The sequence below is a fragment of the Sipha flava genome, unplaced genomic scaffold (genome assembly GCF_003268045.1).
Source record: "Sipha flava isolate LNK unplaced genomic scaffold, YSA_version1 219_pilon_pilon, whole genome shotgun sequence".
NCBI lineage: Eukaryota > Metazoa > Arthropoda > Insecta > Hemiptera > Aphididae > Sipha > Sipha flava.
This window is the reverse complement of record NW_020272848.1, coordinates 162,060-184,079: the sequence shown is the minus strand read 5'-3', so window position 1 is coordinate 184,079 and position 22,020 is coordinate 162,060. Positions and strand designations below refer to the sequence as shown.

The window sequence follows — 22,020 nt, the reverse complement described above, 5'->3', positions numbered from 1 at the left end:
TTTAGGTGAGCATAGAATACGTGAATAATTTCATGAATTGTCATGAATTGGGTCACAGCATTTTTTATATATTATAAATATTTAGAATATAATATTTAATCTAAAATGTTGAGAGTTAAACTATGATAATTATCATTACAATTTGAATAAATACATTGTGATTTTAGATTCTCGAAATATTTTTTAGTATGAATTTTTATTATAATACAATATTATTAATTAGAAAAAATATAAATAAAATTATTTTTATTATGAGTAAACAAACTTTGATTGTTTATCAAATAAAAATTAATATTGAAATGCTTTTAAAATATTTATAATATTTATTGTTTAATAAGTGTGGTAAATGCTATAATAAAATTTTAAATTTAAATTGCTGAATTTTGATTTCACTTTTAATCGTTTTTAAAGTTTTTGAATATAAAACAGATATCTTGTTAATATAAACATATAGGTGATTAATGGTTAGTTCTACGTGAATATTTTTGTGTATCATTTTAGTCCAATATTTTTTATTTTGTATTACTTAAAAGAACATTTCTTATAATTTTTTAATAGAGGTATAAATAATTTATTCTATACTTAACAATGTAGTGATATTTTTTTTATTTTTTTTTTTTAATATTAGTTTTTTATATTTATCCTTTATTGACATAAATGTTTTGATATGTTATGTACATTTATTCTTAAAATTAATGAAATAGAAAATTACATTTTATATTTATTTATATATAATTAAAAGTTAAATTTTGAAGGAGGTATGGAGATCAAGAACTTTTCAGTACGAATTTCTTTGAAAATGATATATTGTCTATGATAAATTGTAATCACTATTTATCCATGACTACTTAAAATAGAATAATTATATTTCCGATTAAGAACTAAAAATATATATTTGATATTATTTTTAAGATAAAATGAAACAATTCATTCTAAAAATCTTTTGTATTTTTCATTAAAAAATATAAATAAATAATAAGTAACCATATAAATATATACTTTTGGGCACCTGACGCGTACTAACAATATCAACCGACCGGCGCCCGTAAAGAGCTCAGCAGGCGAATGTTCATAATGCTATATTTTCATGAATATTTAATAATGTACAAGGGGCTCAACCTCCTCAGTCAGAATTTCGTTTATTTAACGACGAGAATGGCAGTGGTAAAATAAAAATAATAAAATACCGCCTGTCGTCATTTATACTATTAGTTTATTTTAAAATAATAATATTTTTGTCATTTCGTAATAATAGAAGTAATTTATATATATATATATAATTCTAAGTAAAAATAAAATAACTTACAATTTCAATTACTGATAAAAATGTATAGATATATTTATAAAATAATAGAATATTTATGTTTTTTCTTAAGTATTATTATTGATTATAAGACGTGATAAATCAATATAGTTTTAAGAATGTAAAATATATTTACCATGTTTGAACAAATATTGTACTAGTATTTTCTTATTGTCATAATATTCTGTAGCAAAAGTAATTTATCATCAAACGGATCATTTCGTCTAGACAGATTCTTGTCTTGTTTAGTTATTTATCACGTGTAAAAAGAACCGTTTGTAAACTAGTCACGTATAGATAATTGGTGGTGGCAGTTAATAATTACACAGTACAATTTCATGTTTCCATATATCTGGATAACTGTATTCTCTCATGATATATGAGTTATTTAATTTGACTGTATATAATTCGATTATAAATAAAATGAAATAAAAATAAAAATTAATATATATATAGCAAAAAAAAAATGTATTTATTATTTAAAAAAAAAAATAATTTTAAAAATCAAACTCTTTTTTTCATGTTTATACCACGTAAAGATATTTTTTGAATGGACCTAGTGGTTATGATATTTACCAACTTTAATTATATCTATATTTCGTAATTTTATATGTTCAATTCACAATGAGTCAAGGGCGTAGCTAGAAATTTCATCAGTGGGGAGCATCCAATTATCAAAATATATTCATTGTTATTTACAAGCGTACCTATTTTTCAATTTTTACACTTGTCAAATTTTTAATTTATGAACTTTAATTATAACTAACGAGGTAAATACAAAAAAAAAAAAACAATCATAATTTATTTAAATTATTAATGTAAAATATAACTGTTAAAAAAAAATTAAAAATCTGAGTAATTAGATAGGAAATGATAATTTGAATTCTTAGAAAATAATTAAAAAAAAAAATATTATAAAAAAAAATTTGAAAAGTTATAAGCACCTTAAATATTGGTTCATATATGGGTCAATTAAAAATTTTGTTAAAATTAATATATTTGATATCTATGGTCAAGAGAAGTTCAATCCCCTCGCCTCCTTTGGGTATACCCTTGCAATGAGTTGTGTCTTTTATATTATTATCATATAATTAATAAGTAATTTTAAATTATGAATACTTTTTACGTGACAAAATAGTTAATTATAGTTTAATTCTGAAATAAAAAGGTTAATTTTTAAATTTAAATGTGAGAGATGGGTAGATATGTTTTTAGTTGTTTAACATTACTTTTAATTTGCAACTGTTAAGACTTATAGATCTATGTGCCCATATTTGTTTTAATATTTTTATAAATTTAAAATTGTAAAAATTATATTTTATATCTGTGTTCATGTTTTAACTAAAATCAATGGTAAAAATTAGAAATCCATAACATAGGAATTAAATCTAAAAATATTAGAAAAAATGTATTACAAAATATAATTAATGATTATTATTAAACAATGATGATTTGCCTTTCTATTTTTGTATGTATATTTTATTATTATAAATAATAAAAATCAATGAATACCAATAAAGTATTTATAATGTGGTTGGTTATAATAAATATTACGTCCATGAATTTTTAATAATTAACAATATAATGACTAATGATGTCAGGAGACATAATGTAGTGGAGTAGTAATCAATTATTAGTCAACCGTTTCATGTTAAAGCATTTCTCTGATCACTAGTTCTTGGATGGGTAACCAATCGCTAATTTAGCTATAAAACACGACGATTTATGCTCCTATTAGAAATATAACTGTCCCTTCTTAAAATAAGCCTTAAAGTGTTACACTAATGAACTGAAATCTCTTAATAGCAAAAAATTTGGTGACATAATTAATGATGTAAACATTTTTCAAAGAAATAAATATAAATTAGGATTAATGGTTATTAAAAGATTTAAATAAAATCTGTGAATGCTTTTTTTTTTCAGTTAATATATTAGTATTATGTTTTTGTAATTAATGTGATAATTTTATTTCTTATCTGTAATTGGAGGGAAATTATTGGCTAGGTATAGAACAGGGATGGCAAACCTTTTGAATACTGTGTATCCAAAATTACCTTTTTTTTTTTTTTTTTTATAGAGCGTGCCATAAAATAAATATTAAAAATATTATATTTTGTTATATTATAATTTGATTATATAATTAATATACATATTAGTATAAAAAGGTTAGTTTAGGTACATAATAATAATAATAATATATAATAAATTATAATTATAATTATAATAATATTGTTTTGTTAATTATTTATATTATATTATAGGCCCTATAATATTATATATTATATAAAATTTAATAGTAAAAATTTTCACGGGCCATCTCGGGCACGCGTGCCATGGATTTGCCATCCTTGGTATAGAACATAATTTTAATAGTGTATTTATATATTTGTTTTGATAACACTTACTTTTTAGGATTTTATATTAATCTAAATAATGTAATAATCAAAGGTTTATATATATATATATAATTTTGTGTGTGTACGCGTGTTTTTTTTTTTTTTTTTTTTTTGTATAATGTTAGATATTTAAAAAAAAAAAATTTAATTTTAATTATTGATTATTTACCTTATTTTTTAATGGTTCTTAAATTTAATTTCTTAATTTTAAAATTAAAATATGACTACTTGTTTGGTCTATGTAAATATTAAATTTCGAAATCTTACGGCCATATCATATCGTATCATGTGGACGAGAAGCAATGTATTTGGCATCAAAAGTGCATTGAAGTACGAAGGGGTCATGGCGTATTGACAAAATCAATATCCCCCTTCTCTTTGAGACTATGTGCCTACTTGTTGAAGGGTGCACGTGGTAACCATATATACCTCCCCAGACCCGTTTTATACTTTGTGAACTCTATACAAGCGACACGGTATACATAGCATACATACATTAAGTTATTTCAATACACGCCTCTCGTTCGATATGTAGGTCACTTTGCGTGTGATATATGTGCTATATATAATTCTTGTGATTTCTGTAAAAAATGTTTATTATGGATAGTGATATTATTATTTATTATTACATACAACAGATTCGAATTTTTAATGTAGAATTACTGTATAATACCCCTGTAAACAGCGTCTGCTCAAACAAATTGTGATTATTGAAACTTTTTCAATTTCTAAAAAGTGAGCATGCTAAATATTATAATAAATGTTGTTATTGTTCACAAGTGGAAGTTTTTATGTATGAAAAAAAGTAATAAAAAAAAAACATTGGAGGTGGTTCCTAAAAGGTCAGTTTTGTTTTATAGGGGAACCCATTTTATACAAGAGGGGGAAGAGTATCATTTAAACAATTTATGGTCATGAATTGACCACGCAGAAGGTTTTCTCTGAAAAAGAATGGGATATGCATACATAAATATCACAAACACGTACGTATGTCTATTTGTCAATTTGTATAGTAGAGGGGAAATGAAACGATGAAAATTGTCAATTATAATGTACTATTACATTTATAGTCAGAGGATTATTTTTTTGTCTTATTTTTATAACAAAAATAATCATTACAATATTCAGTACTAAATATAAATATACTATAGTTATTATTTATTGCTATGTTACTAATAAAGTAATGGAATAGTTTATTATTAACATAGTAATAGTAAGTAATGGAATAGTGAGTGTAATACAATAATATTTGATAAATTATTTAACTTAAAAAAAAATAGATATAGAAATATTAAATTTTGGATATTTAGAATACATATATTAAGGTAACTCTTAATAGATGAAAAAAAATTTATTTTTATTTTTTTTGATTTTTCACTTTCTCGTTTTGTTTATAATTATAAGAATAATTATAAGAAAGTAATTTGAGTGAAATTTGATCACGATTACTAACCCTCTTCACGTGTCCCTAGATGGTTGAACCATTGTAAATAGAGTTGGTATATCGTTTTTTAATCATAATCAATAAGATATTAAACTTATCGTAAAAACGTAATTAGTTTAAATTATAGAAGTTTATATTTAAAAAAAAAAAAATTTTTTCATATCACTTTTACTTTCTAAGAAAAATTATAAAATATTGAATACTTAATTTATTTTAAAAAACTGATTATTTTACGATTTTTAAGTATGTTAGAATAACGATGATACGTTAATTATACGATAAAATATCTTATATACGAATGATAAGAAATTACATTTTTAAATAAAGTTTAAAGGTATAAATTGCATAGGATTGATTATTTTATTGCAAAAGTCGGGTAAACATTGTAAAATTAAAAATATTTATACAATAATAACTCAACAGTTTTAATAATAACACACGTTTTTCAAATAATAATACAGTTTATATAATAAAAGATAATTTAATTTAGTATCTTTGATAATTATTGGTGTATAAAAATTAGTAAATATTTTTTTATAGTTAAGATTAGATAATACCATAATTTATCGATAGTGATAGACATGTACATGTGACACAACACTTAATTTGATACAAGCCATTGCTATTTATTATTTTTATTATTTAACTTTTTATGTGTATTTAATTTGCATTTTTTCCGATTGAAATAATTATTTAAAGTTTCTAAATAAAGTTTTTGGTTTTCACATTATTATTTTAATTTAATATTATGGTGTTATCATAAAAAATCAATCTTTGTGACTCTAATCAAATATATTTAATTGGAAGTGTTTCAAAACAAATTATAGATAACAAGTTAACTTCAATAAAACAAGTATTAAGTGTACTTTTTTTACATGCATAATGTAAAAATAAATTTACATGAAAGTGTAAAATTAGTGATATATAAAGTTATTATATTTTGAGATAAATCACGTACTCTCGTTAGAGAAGAATGTTGAATGTATTGAGGAATATTTTTGAAATAAATATTGATATTTCATCCTTTCTAGATGTACTTATTTTTAAAAAATTTAAAAAATCTTGGCTTAATTTTAATATTAAAAATGTTCATGTTTCATTTGAAGATACTTTTAATTCAAACCACGTTAATTTAAGCCAATATTTCCCAAGAAAATATCTTCTGAATATAATAATCATCTGGTGAAAAACGATATCATTGTTTTAATTTGGACAAAAAGTGTAAGGAAATATAATACGAAAGTGACAAGAAATTATACTTTCTAATTAGTTTAATAAGTTTAACTTATTAGTTTTAATAATTCTAAATACAGATAGATATTAGTTATTAGATCAAGTTTGGTCTTTACCTGGTGTTTTGTTATTTTAAAAAACCGAAACTAAAATCACATTCTATTTTTAGTTAATGTTTTTTGTTAACTTTAAATATATTATTTTGATTTTTAATTAAATTAGTAATTGGTTATCATTTATATTCGATTGTTGTGTGGTCGATATTAATCGAACTTGTAAAAACAGTAATAGCAAATCCTGACATGCGTAATTGTCAGGGGATTTGAAATATTACCAAACAAATATATACAAGTGGAATAGAAAGTGTAGAGGTTATGGGGGACTGTTGCGATTTATCGCATGGCCCTCGGTGTTATTACACCTGGCTCCATCCTGACCCAGCTCTATTTTAATTAGACCGGGATATTATAATAAAATGGTTACTATATACAAATAATCCGTAATAAATTCATGAAAATGAATTAATATATTTTTGCTTTTAAACAACAATGAGTTATTGTATAAGTTTATATTATTTTATAAGTAGGTATAAGTGTTTTTGATAATTTTTAATTGCATTCTTTTTTAATATTTAATACTTGGGATTCCATATAGTATATAGTAATAATATAATAATAATACTCAGTATTAATAATATTTGTTTTAAGTTCAGAAATTTTAAAATAATTTAGATGTTGTTCAAGTTTAAATAACCCCAAGGTGAAAAATTCAAACTTTGTTATGTCATTTACTTGAGTATCAGTGACAAAACTTCCTTATAAAATTATTGTTTATTTCTATACTCAGTTATTCACTTAAGTTTTTGAAAGTATTGATTGAGTTAGTTTTAAATTTTCTGAATTCTTATACATTTTTGAATATAATAAACTATACATTTTGTAATGTTAATTTATTTTTTTCACAAAAATGTATAGTATTCTTACATAATTTTAAGCATTAATATATTTATTATACATATATAATAAATAAAAAATAAATATTTGGGTCAGTTATCGTGTATGGGTTTGAGGCTATTTCTATAGAATAGTTCATTAAATCTTAAAGTTTTAATTATGGTTATTTTGCTTTTTTTTTCTTCCTATGTTAATAATCAAAATAATACAATTTTAACTAAAATAATCGTTTATAACCGTTTTTATTTTTTGTATTTGTAAATGTTGTTATTTACATTATAATAATTAACTGTTTATCCATGCCCAATAAGTAAACTTTAGTAACTATATAGGTCATTGGAGTTTTAAATGAATAAGAAATATGATTAGTAAGGTACATACTATATTGTATGATTTAAATTAAAGTAGATTAGCAATCGTATTCAATTTGCTGTGTAGGTATGTTATGTAAATTTTTCCACTTGTTCATAATAAGAATAAAATTATATAATATTCAATTGTTTAAAATGGAAATAATGCATTGACATTTCGGATATCCCAGTACTTATTTAAGACTTTCCAAACAGTCTATGGTTAGTACAAGAATTGTTACTATATAATGTTTGGGTTGGGGGTGAGCTGTTATTAACGTATTCACGGGAAAACCGCCATAAAGCTGATGATAGATCATTGCCCGTGTTGCGTGTGAATACAGTGCTTTTGGCAAAAGGTTTTTTGGTGATTGATGTCTCTCTGATGACGTCGCGTACAAGTTTTGTTCAGGCGGCACGGCTTGCCTAGGCCCGCCGGGTTTTATGATGAATTATCCTCCGGGTTGCTGCCGTGAATTACCCGGGCACCCGACTTCCTGCCTTTTGCTTTTCAATTCTATCTGCTAAATACAACCGTTTTACCCGTATTATTATTTCTTTTTTTTTCATTTGCGTTTTTTTATTTATTTCAGTGTATTTCCTTGATATTTCATAAACAACAGTGTTGATTTAATTAAAAAATGACAAATAATTGATAACATATTTACATATAAGCATATATAATATATTATTTAACAATTTTACTGAGTGTTAAAAGTATTTCTAAATTAAATAATATTTATAAGTTATAATATTTTTCGCTCTATACTATTTAAAATTAAAATTAAAGTTGAAATATTGATGATGAAAATATTTAATTATTTAAATATGTAAAACTGAATAACAATTTTACTATAAATATTTAATTTTTAAGTTATTAAATGTTATCATCGAAATTGACTTATTATAGTTATTTTAATATAGTTAACTATGTATAATTTTATCCTATCAGAAAAATGTATTATTTGATTGTTTTTACATTATATAAAGTATATTACTATTTTTATTCGAGGATTCAGAATAATAATAATAATAAATGATCAGTGTATTTATACATTTAACAACATACAAATATATATTTATGATATTATGTTGCATGCAAATAACTTGTTTTAGTTGGATGTATTTATATAATTGGAATTCATTGTAAATATTAAATTCTTTGAATGTTCCGTTCTTTTTAAAATACATCTGGTTCTTGATGTTTGGTTATGGTGCAATTATTTTACAGATATTTTTAGTTATCTAATATGAATGTGTGACTGTGGGTGTATTACATTTGGATTTTATTGTATGATACATATTTTAAGTTTTTGTGGTTTAAGTTTATTAAATGTGTAAGTTTTTATTAGTGAGATTATATTGAAAAATGTCCCATTAATTGTATTTAATAGTTATTATACAAAAAAGTTTTGGTAATTTAAATAATATATTATCAGGTTTCTTTTAATATTATAATATTATTTAATATGTAAATACCATTAAACTGCCCATTGTTATTTATTGCTAAGAGTACACAAATAATTAAATAAAATATGATTGGAGTATAATATTGACTGGTTATACATATTTTATGTTCATTATAAAAATATGAAGATATCAATAATGAATTCATATATTTACAAGTTGATTATTAATTAATTTTTATCAATATGTATGTGTATTTCAATATATATTACAAATATAAAACCTTTATTCAATGACTTTCATATATATCAGATTAACATTTTTTAAATTTTTGAATTTATACATGATAAAGACATGAAATTATTTTACTGTTTATTATACATTTAGAATGTTTATATAATCTATGTTGGATTACTCTTTAACTTTTTATCTGTTATGAATTTTACCATTTAAAAATCGCTTTTATTCATAAACAAATATATCTAATATTAATTGATTGATTACACTCAGTATGTTGTAACTAAGCAACTATTTACTATACTTTGTTCGCTGAGAGAATGCGACTGAACAATGACCAAAAGCCCTCGTCCATTCTTGCGCATTCCCACCACTTATCAGCGCGATCGCTTATGCGCGTTCATATAACGGTTGCCGCGTGGTTTGGGAAATTAGAGTTCGAGACGGCAGAGCGAAAGGATTGAAAAGTGCTGGGAATTCGCGAACGAGTTGCGTTCTCTCGACAGAGTACTTTAGTACTTTCAATGTTCATAGCAAAATAAGCCGATAATCGTAATATAGACTAAACAATCTAGCCGATGCAAAATATTTCAAATTTATTCAACTATTAATAATCATAACCTTAAGAAAAACCAACATTTTTCTGTAAATTATGTTTACTTTTTTAATGTGTTTAATAATTGTACTAAATATTGAATATAAAATATTATTATATTTATACTAAAATAAAATAAAACTGATGTATTGCATTTAATTACCATCGTATGTACTTAAAGTTATTATAATACAATTTATATTAAATCTGTTAAGGTGAAGTAAAATGATTTTGTATCACATGACTTTAGTTGTATTCTAAGGATGTCAATGAATATATATTAAAATATTCATTCATATAATAATTTATTGCCCAGAATAAATTAATGTAAGCACTTATAATTTTTGTATTTCCATTTATATCACTATATTTGAAAATATTTGTTATCATTTGTCGAAGTACTGGCCCACGAGAATATTATAAATTACTATAAAAACTATGTACGTTTAAAATAATTTATATAACAAATTGTAGTGCAATTATACTATCAAAGTATCAGTTGGGAGTTCTTTGAGTAAATCCCTCAACTACTATTACAGTTTCTAAACGACCTATAGTTACACTTCCTTTCATTGTACTGAAAAGTAGTCCACTAACTAAATATTAATGTGACAATTAAAGTATGATCATTCATTTTCAGCAGAAACCGAGGATGATCAGTAAAACTACCTTTTATCCATCAAAAAAAAATGTATAGACATTAAAAAAGTCAACCTATATGATGTAAATTGATAATATTATATTACATTTTTTTTTTTTATTGATGAATGGCAATAAATATAATATAAATGTAATTTATTACAAAATGAGTTACATGAAACATTTATTCTTATATTACTACAGTCATTATTGTACCAAATTATAAAATACAAAGAATAGTAAAATTACTTATTAGTCTATTTTATTTTGATTAAATTAATTGATCTTCAATTAAATGAAATGGAACGTTGTATTTATGAAAAAATCTTTGTTTTATCGTAATTCTATGGTTTATTTATTAAAAGTAATTTTATAATACTTTATTAACAACAGTTAAAGCTATACTTAAATTTAAGACTGATATGCACGACCAGGAACCGTGTCGATATGGGATGTTTGATATTATGACGATACGATAAACTAATAATTATGCAACAACAAAAATAATAATGCTCAATGTTGGTCAAATATACAAATTTACGTTTCAATATACACAATATAATAATACAATAATACGTTCATCCCTCGCACTTGAAAGTTATTACCTATTACAACACTGCCTCGTCAAGATTGAGACTTATGGGCCGTTGTCTCGACATTTACTTTTAGAATAATCGTAAACAATTTATGCTGCAAGTATAGTTGAATATATAAAAAATATTTAAAATAAAATTAGGATTTTTCTTTAACTTCTCACAAAAACACATAGGTTTTAAATTAAAATGTTCAACTTACAATTTTTTTCATTTCACTATTTTAGCATATTTTTTTTTCATGTCAAAAAGTATTTATCGTGAATTGATTAAGGTTAAAAATTATAAATATTTCCAATCACTCTGTAATCTAAAGGAACTCCATTTATATATCAAAAAATATATTTTATGATAAATAAGTTTTTATTTAAATTTAATTTACGAAATGCATACATTGTTATTTTTGTTTTTAATCAATTCCAACATTAAAAACTAATATTTTAATATAATCCAATGTGTTTTGGATTCTATTAATTTTCGCATTTTATTTTAATTTCGTATACATTTTTATGTGAGGGTAAAAATTCAACCCTGATATCCTTCGTGATAACTGAACACAAAAATGTTTTGGTACCACCATTAAGGGTATGAAGGAAAACTTTTTTTTTTGTGTAGGTCAATTATTATATGCAATATTCTCCCACCTTCGTTTATTAACATAATGAATAGCAGTTCGCATGTTAATGTTTTAAGGGTTATTCAAGTTACGTATGTTGTCAAATTTGGATGGTTGTTACTTCTGATTAAGATGGATCGTATATAGTGTATGAAGTTTTAAATATAATATCTTATACTCGTTATCTATTTATTTTCTAAATTTTTGCTTATAATATTTATTTAATGCATTTCCATTAAAGTTACGTTAAAATATCAGCTAAATGAATTTCTTGTTTCGTAGTTTATTCTACGTATAACATCTTGTGAGCATATTTGCAGAAATTTATATGCAGTTAAAAAGAGAATTTGACTACTTATACTATTTATCTTTTAATAGTAAACATTTTATTAAAACGTTTTAAAGTACCTAATATAGTAAGGATTTTTAGATTAGATATGATTATTATTTATAAGGATAAGAATAATAAATTAATATTTTCATTGTTTTTCATTATAAATGCAGGATTATTTAATGCATTTATACGTAATTATATTAAGTGAAATTATATTACATAACGCTGATAGTTCTTTAGTACATGATATATAATTAAATTTGTACAAGCGAAAATATTAAAATGATTTTAAAGTTATAAAGCAAGATTAAATATATCAAGTGAGGAAATATCAACAAATACTTTTTTAAATAAAATAAGAAATAAAAACGACATGCATTTAAATCAGTACCAGTAAGCTTATATAATGCATATTTTTTCTTAAGCTTTATAACTTTTATCGGTGATTTTATTTATTTTTAAATATATCAGTCATTTTAATATCTGAAGTAAAAAATTATATATATATATATATACACGAATAAAATAAAAATAGAACACTGGTATCACAGCATTGGTATTTTAGAAAATCAAATTAAAAAAAAGGAAGTCTTAATTGACAAAAGTCATATTAAATAGATAAAAAGTGAATTGTTAGAAAAGTAATTAGACAAGGTAAATTTGGAAATCCTCGAAATTATAACACGTCAGTATAAAGAAAACCAGTTAACTGAGTTTGAAATTATCTTAAAGAGGAATATAGAATTAGCATGACGATATACCGACAGCTAAGATTAAAAAAAAAAAAAAAAAACAATAATATTGGTTTAAATATTGACTATCATGATTAGAATATTACGGGTAAAACTTTGTGTTCAGCTTTTAGATAGAAAAGTATAAATTTTGTTGACACATTTGATAGAATATGAGGCTATCGATCGATGTATAGAACTTTTTTTAAACACTGTTCCGTATTCAAGAATTGGCAAAACTAAAATAAAGTGCTTTCAAAGAATCATATAAAGTTGCTATTCTAAAAACCTAAACAAATGTATACAGAATTAATCAAGTGATTTGAATTCAATGCAAATTTACTTTAAAAATATTTTTTTTACCTATTCAGTTTATTAATTTAATCAATAGGATATAGATTCCATAAAATAAATTAATATTTTATTATACAGTATTTAGCGAAATAGAATAAATTAATTTTAAAAAACAAAATATTTTTGTAAAATCTTTAGTGCCAGAATAAATCAAGAATATGCAAAAACATTAAAAAAAAAAAATCCCCAATATTCTTTATACAGAGGACATAAGATAAAAGCTTATCGTTGAAGTATATATTACAAAGATATATATAAGAAGTAGTATTAAACATTTTGATTAAAAATCATATTATATTTTTAATTTTTTTTTTAAGCTATTAAATTGTACTACTTAGTATATACTTAATTAAAAAAAAAAATATAACAAAATTATTTTAATTTATTGTATTCGTAACTTGTAAAAATATATGTTTATATTTTGATTCAACAGTAATCCATTAATAAACACGTTCAAATTTATACAGATTTTAAAATCTCACTTTCTTTAACGTCCTTGTCACCGGCCCCCCCACAAAAAATTTAAAAAAATTTTATTCAAATATTTTGTATGCAATTTGTATGCATTTATATGACAGTTTTCAGAATTTGTACGACGTTATTATTTGACTTATATCAAAAATACTGAAGAGGGGCCAGAGACATATGTCTCCGGCCCCCCCAAACATAAATAAATTAGTACTCTTTTTTTGAATTTAGTAAAACTCAAGAACCCAATTTGTATGAATTTGTACAACCATTTCCATCTCCTCTCCTGTAATATGTGAAAAACTCATTTTTTCGTGTCCCCCGCCCCCCCAAATTTGAAATCTAAACTTTTTCTTCCACAAACATTTACACATAATTTGTACGAATTTGTAAAATTCTTTTAAATTAATGATAACAACAGTAATGAAACCGATAACGAAAAAATATTTGAAATTAATTTTATTTAAGTTCCCTCTATTATGAAATTCAACAAATTATGTGTAAAAGGTTTGTGGAAGAAAAAGTTTAGATTTCAAATTTGGGGGGCGGGGGACATGGGAAAAAGGGTTTTTCGCATATTACAGAAGAGGGGGTGGCGTAAAAATTCCGGAAATGGTCGTACAAATTCATACAAATTAGGTTCTTGAGTTTTACTAAATTCAAAAAAAGAATACTAATTTATTTATGTTAGGGGGGCCGGAGACATATGTCTCTGGCCCCTCTTCAGTATTTTTGATATAAGTCAAATAATAACGTCGTACAAATTCTGAAAACTGTCGTATAAATGCATACAAAATATTTGAATAAAATTTTTTTAAATTTTTCGTGGGGGGGGCCGGTGACACGGACATCTTTCTTTGATAATATTTAAACAAATAATAGAAATTGTTCGAGTATCTTAAAGTACAGTGAAGTATATTAAAGATATTTAATTAGAATATTAACAACTATGTTCATTTTTCTTATTCGTTTCTGATTAGAAAATATATAAACAAGATTCTCAACATCCATTAAGTACAATTTATGAATCAAAACATAATTTTCTTATATGAAATGCATGACCGATACCAAAATATATCGATATCATTAATTATTCTTTAGTATTGATTAAATAATAAAAATTAAAATAAAAAGAAATTGAAAAATTTTAAAGGATATATATGTTGTTCATGAAACATGAAAATAGCATGATAATAATTTTGGATTAACTGAAAGTGTTATGTAATTATTATAATATTAATTAATACTAATTGCTAATATGATAATATCTGGATAATATCTTAGAAATTGAATAAAGGAAGATTCCTCAAAAACTAAACTCTGAAAGATAAAAATAAAAATTCTGAGGTAATGTTATATATAGAGCGCGGATTTGTATGCACTTAAAAGTATCGAAATATGCCATATAATATGCAGTAAAAATCATGAAAATATGCAAAACTATGCAGTCAAAATTATGAAAATATGCAAAAAATATGCAAGAATTTTTTATTTATTTAAAATTTATAATTCAACTTATAAAAATGAATTACTTAAATACTTAATATAAAAAAATTTAGGGAATTTTCTGAACTTAATTTATTTTTAAAATTTTATTTATTTTTAAAATAAATAATCATATGCATTTCAAGCTTATCTTCTGTGAAGCTGTGTCGTTTATCGGTTAACATATTTTTAAAGACTGAAAACGAATCCTCGATGTCAACCGAAGTTATTGGGGCATATTTGAAGTAAGTAGTATGTCGATAATCGACTGACACAGCAAGAGCGATTAAGTTTACGTTGTAATCGATTATTTATTTTATAACTAAAAATATATATAAATTATTATTTAGTGACTATGAAATTTATTTTTAATTTTTCTATTAGACAAAATATTATTTTATACATTTTTTTTTAAATTTTCACTCCAATGTGCAATAAATTTTGAATTTTGCCAAAATATGCAATAACCTCTAAATATGCAGAAATATGCAAAAAAAATTTCACCATTAGCTTCAAATTATGATGATTCGTGGAGATAACTGACAAAAATCCAAAAGGAAAAAAATATGCGATTGCATAGAAATCCGCGCTCTAGTTATATAGTACAACGATATTGATTTAAAAGTTTTCCTGGTAAACTGTATAGTTCTAATAAAGAATAAAATAATCTTCAGTCGTACAAGTAACGTGGAAGCAATGACTTCTAGAACATTCATCAACACATCAAAAATCTTGACACAGTCTGAGGTCAATATTTAAAAATTCTTAGAAGAAATAATAGAAGAAAATATAATATAAATATAAGTATGTGTAAGGAGATATAGAAGAAATAATAATTGGAATATAAAATTAAAAGATATGACAAGTATATAGTAAAAATATTTAATGTATAATTTCATTACAATTTTGGGAAATGTTTCAATGCTTTATATAATTATCTATTCATTTGCGATTGTTAGTTGTTGATAATTAATATAATGATATTAAAATTTAAAGGTATGAGTGAGAAAGTTATTGTTACGGAAAGCTCTGTTTTCAATAAAATAAAAAAATACCAAAGTCTAAATTTGACATAAGAACATTTTATCTTTAATTTCTTAGGAAGTCAATTAATAAACACAAAAAAATCTGTTATTAAAAAAAAGTTTTAAGATCATGTTTTACAAAATAATTTTGAAAAATAACTTTTAAATTATTAAAGCTGAATAAATATATATTTTAAAAGGGTTTAGTCTAAATAATGTAATTTAAATCAAAAGTGTTTTCCAAAAGAAAATTTTTCTTAAAACCCAAAAGTTATAATTATACTTTTTTTCAATAATATCAGTTTATTTTCCTCTTAATTAAATATTTTAATAGTACAATTGTTATTATGTTTATGTTTTTTTCTAAAAAAATAAATACGTAATAGTAGCAAAACTAGTAAACATATTTTAAGTTTTAAACTATGAGATATTTATTTATTCATTCATAATTTTGGCATTATATCATAAAAATTCAAAATAAAATTTCTTATATTCTTTAAAATTAATGTGCTCGTGTTCATTTTTTATAAAATTAAACATGTTGTAGAAATTTATATTTAATTTTTTTTTTTTTTAGAAAATATATCCAAAATAATTTTATATTTAATTTAAATAATTAAATTAAATTAATTAGATAAGTAATAAAAATGTATGTTCTATAATTAATATTTAATTTGCTATATTAATCTTTATCTATGAACTTAAATATTCTGATGATGCAATTAAATATTTTTATTAATTTAATATACCCTTTGGGATGTTTTGAAAATTAATGCTTCGTAGAACTAAACCATGAATAATCATTTTATCACTCTTATAAACCGATGAAACTATTCAACAAACTTATTTTCTCATTGAGTACAATATACTTGAAATTGACTAATTTTATAATAATTTTACATTTTAAATTAAATAACTACTTTTTTGTAGATAGTAAGTAATTACACCCACACTAGTGTATAGCCTATACAGTAGAAACCATAATCAAGATAAATATTTTTATAATTTCATCAATATATAGGCATAAATTTAACAATAATAACTGTTGTTTTTTATTAATATTATTAAATATACCTATGTATCATATATCAATATTTTAATTATAACTATGTATAGTTATAACCTTACATATTTACATCAATGATGGAATTCTAAATATCTATATATTCAATTGAGAACATCATGTAGTATATGATTTGTGGAAGTTCACAAGTCGTTAACTCAAAAGGTGCAGAATATTATTCAGCTATTGTATTTGTGCACTGCACGGCCGTCTAGAGTCCAGTAACTGCACAATAGAACGGTATACCGTTAAAGTTGTTTACGTGAATTTACGATTCGAGGGGGCAAGTCAAAAGTTTTGGCAATTAACATTCAAAACCTTCCTTTGAAACGATTTCAATGAAATATTAATAACAATACTCACTAGACTTATAAGGGCCATCTTCGTCCATGGATCATTAGGAAATTATTAAATTAACCCATGTTTAGATTATGAAATAATTAAAATAAAAATTATAATTGTAGACTCTTTGCATTTAGTTCGCTATTAAGACTCTATAAAAGAGTAAAGAAGTTATAATATAACTATTGTCACTATTGTAAAGTTATCTTGTAGCCTTTATGAATTATTATCTAAGAATTCAAGATTAAAAATTTGTATTTTAATTCATGAGTTTTTTCCTAATTGTTAAAAGAACTAGCAGATGTTTTACCTCATTTATTAATCTATAATAATGTATTAGTTAAACATAAGTGTACGTGTAAGTTAAACAAAAAAATTACAGGGTTGAACAATTTGTTTGAACAAATATTTGTATTGAAAATAAATCGACTTAATTTAATACCTTTTTATGAACGAATCTGTAAAATAAATTATCAAGTACCTACAAAATAGGTTAGATTAACAGGCTAAATTTTATTAAATTTGCCATATCGATGACTAAAATTCTTATATTTGGATAGTTTACTGAGATCTAGCTATTATAGTTCGCGGTCAAATTTCCATATCTGAGTGCCAGTGAATCAACACATACATTTAAATTATTAATAAATATTATAAAACGTCTATAAGTGATTTTAAGAGTATAATATTATATTTATATTTCAAATATCCAGAAAGTTTTTATTTTAATTTCAATTATATTGAGACATCAATAATAATATGTACCTGATTTAATAATCAGAATTTATATATTACAGAATAATTTTTAAATTTCAATGTTTTATGAATTTAAAATATAAAATAAATACAAATCTCTAAATTGTCATTCAGCCGATACTAAGTAAATATACTTTTCGTTTAATGTGTTTTAGTAATTATTTTTAAAACATTATATTTTTGCAAAATGATTAAATAATTAAAAATTATAATTTTTACTTATAAACATCATGTCCAGAATCTATAATTTAATTATTATAATTGTATCCATAATTTGTACTTAATTAGTCCTTTGTATTGTATCAAAAACACGAACACTTGTTATTAAATATTTGATTAATCACATTCCAAATGAGTTTTCATTAATACTGTTTAGACGAGACAGTAAAATTATTTTACTTAATTAGGTAGGAACTCATTAATACATTAGTACCTTTTTTAATAATTAAAGTTTAACCACCTTAAATCTAAAAGATAGTTTTAAGTTAGATCTATAAACAATAACAATAATAATAATTATTAAAAAAAATATGTTGATAAATAAAAATATACATGTATAAAATAAAATATTCTTTTGTTATTATACGTTAGGTTAATCTAACAAAACTATAAGAGTACAATTATTATGAGTCACATAATTACAACGAACACACATTCATTATATTCTTAATTTGAAAAATCAAATAGTTATATATTTATTTAAGGTTAAATAAAATTTTATTTACTACTGTTTAAAAACTAAAAACAATAGGTTACGTATTAGTTATCGAAATGTATAATTTTGAAATTTTCTATTTGTTATTATAATATGGAGTATTGTTTGTCGTTTAATATTGTCTGTTATTATTTATTAAATTTAAATTTTTTTAATTATACAATTTTAAAAACAGTCAATTTACATTTGATAGTAATCATTTTGTTCTTCAGAAAATTCAAGGTACGGACAATATTTTTCTTTTAATAGTGGCCTATATATATGTGTGTGTGTGTGTGTGTCCGTGTATGTGTAAATACATATTATATATTATTAATATATTTTTAGCTATAAATATATTTATTTATATCTAAAAAAATTTTTAATAATATATGTTTACTGTCTAAAAAAAAGTATTATCTTTTGTATTGTTCTATATTTGTAAAAATGTTGCATTAGTCAACCTCTTTTTTTATCTAGCAGAATTAACGATAAAACACTACATATTTTATAGTAGTGACTTACAAGTTGCAACCACTGGTTATATTTTGTACTCTTTGCATGGTAATAATATGTATGAATTATTGTTTTATGCAACTATATGTCTATACTGTTAAATTTTGAACGTATGATAATAATTATAAAATGTCACTTCAATCATAGTAAACTCGACCATCGAGAATGACGAATTAAGGAAAATTAGAATAATTCAATCTGAAAGTTTAAAGAATGTTTTTTTAATACTTGACGCCTCTTTGTGATTGTGGCATTTGGATGATTAATTTTAGCGTTAAACTTTAATTACTTAAAGATATAAACATAGTGCAGCATTTATCACAGAAATATAAAATAGAAATATAATCTGTAATAGTTTGAAAAACATATTAGCAACATTATGATGTTAATTTTTTCTAGTACCAACTAGAATGCATCGTAAGTTTCAAGGAAACACTTTTTAAATAGGGAATTTGATACAAATGTTGTACAAAACATGTATTTATTATCGAATTTCTACTATTGAATTTTTATTTATTTATTAACTATTTTTACAATAGTTTTGAAAGCTACTTAGTTAAATGATTTTTAATTAATTTATAACTAGAATAAGTATTTTGTTTGTAGAACAATATTATAACTAAAATGTGTCAATTTTCATATTGTTATTTTATCAACTAAAACGATTATATTGGTGGCATAATTTCAGAGAAACCACCATTAGACATACTCGTAAACGCATAGTGAAACTTAAATTTATAATGTACCAGTAAACTCCTTATAAAGTTTAACATAGATTACTGAATAAAATTGTATAAAATAATGAATTTTCAATTCGTACATTTCAACTATTATAATTTGGTAAAAAGAATAGCTGAGGTTATTATAATATGATTTACCGTATTCATTTATTAGGTTAGGTCAATTTTTATGCTAATATTAGATGATATCTCTGTTAAAATATCACACAGTCTAGAGAAATTTTCTGTAATAAATATGATATAAAATGTAGTTCTTATTAATATTTTTAATATGTATAGTAATGTGATCTTAGTTAAAATTATTTAATTTTCTAGACGTTTTGTGTGGTATCTAAAAGGTTTCGGAAGAATTATATACACCGTTTCACTGCCACCAAGTCTTTCTTTATGTTTTCTCCTTGGAACTCATTTCGACAGCTGTGCATATACATTTCTACCAACCAAATATTTGACTATGTGGTTATGACCACAATATTGCTCAATTGTGTCTTCCTAGCAAAAACCGATTCAGTCGAAGAAGCTGAGTAAGTATTTTAATTTTATTACTTAATTATATTTACATAGATACTATGTCGATATTTTTTTTATCAATATGCTTAAATAACTGAATACATTTGTATCTAATGCTTATTTAACAAAAAAATATAAAAGTACATGTTTATTTGATACCTAGTTATTTTACCTTAAATATATTTTACAGTGTTAAAAACAATTGGGTTGGTTGTCTTAGTATTAATTAATCTTAGAATGAATAACTCTTTTATTACAATACAATAAGAATAGTAATAATAGTATACCATATAATTATTGTATTTTCAATACTTAAGTTTAAGAAAATCTTTCAAAAATAGTTCTGAATTGTTTATTTATTTAATAATTTATAGTTAGTATTTGATTGTTAAAAATGATAAACTATACTTTCTAATAAAAGTAATTAAATTATAGAATAAATATATGGATTCTAAGTATTTTATACAATTTGTAATTTTTATTAAAAAATTAAATACTTATAGAATATTGACTTTGATAAATATTTAAATAATATATATTCACATTGCCAATAAGTTTAAGATTAATTTTTTATAATTGTATATAAATTCAGCTTAGTTTTAGAAGTATTTTAAAGTTTAGTTGAATATTCAAATTATAATCAAAACCAAACATATTCTGTTTACCAACCATACTTACATGTGAAGTATTTATGATAATTCATAAATTTCATATTATTAAAATTATTCAATTTAAAATGAAAATGTATATAAGAAAGTAAACTAAAAATTTAAATTCATGGCTGAAAGTTGAGAGGTTTTTATTAAAAAAAAAAAAAAAAAAAACAAACATAATATATAATAATATACACTGTGACTGTTGATTCAAAGAATTCTTACCTTAGAACGTAATTTAGAACACCAGATGTCTGTGTAGATCCCAAAATGATACTTGATAAATCCAGACTTATACAAAATGGTCAATTTGAAAAATACAATATTGGTACTATTTTAAACAAAATTTATTTAACACAAACAATTATGATTATTGTATTTTCTAAATAATTTAGAAGTTTAAGTTAAATTATTAAACTAAAAACTTATTGATTATACAGTTGTTATTTGAATCTACAAACAATTTTATTATTCTGGTTGGAATAATACTTTGGGTTTCAAAATACCTGTATATGAAAATAATTGAACTATTCAAGTATAATTATAAGAATTTTCACGTAAAAAATTGATTTTATAAAAGTAT

General features: G+C 22.7%; 1 protein-coding gene across 5 annotated transcripts in view; it reads left to right on the top strand.

The window, feature by feature from the left end:
• Positions 1-22,020, top strand: part of LOC112683106 (sodium channel protein 60E-like) — a 116,638-nt gene that overhangs the window by 12,012 nt on the left and 82,606 nt on the right. For 4 of the 5 annotated variants that reach the window (XM_025553980.1, XM_025553979.1, XM_025553978.1 and 1 more), the window contains one exon: positions 20,590-20,798. In XM_025553980.1, coding sequence (XP_025409765.1) covers positions 20,590-20,798 — 209 coding nt within the window. Of the gene's footprint in view, positions 1-4,606; positions 4,683-20,589; positions 20,799-22,020 lie in introns of those variants that run through there. The other variant, XM_025553982.1, reaches the window with a different exon arrangement.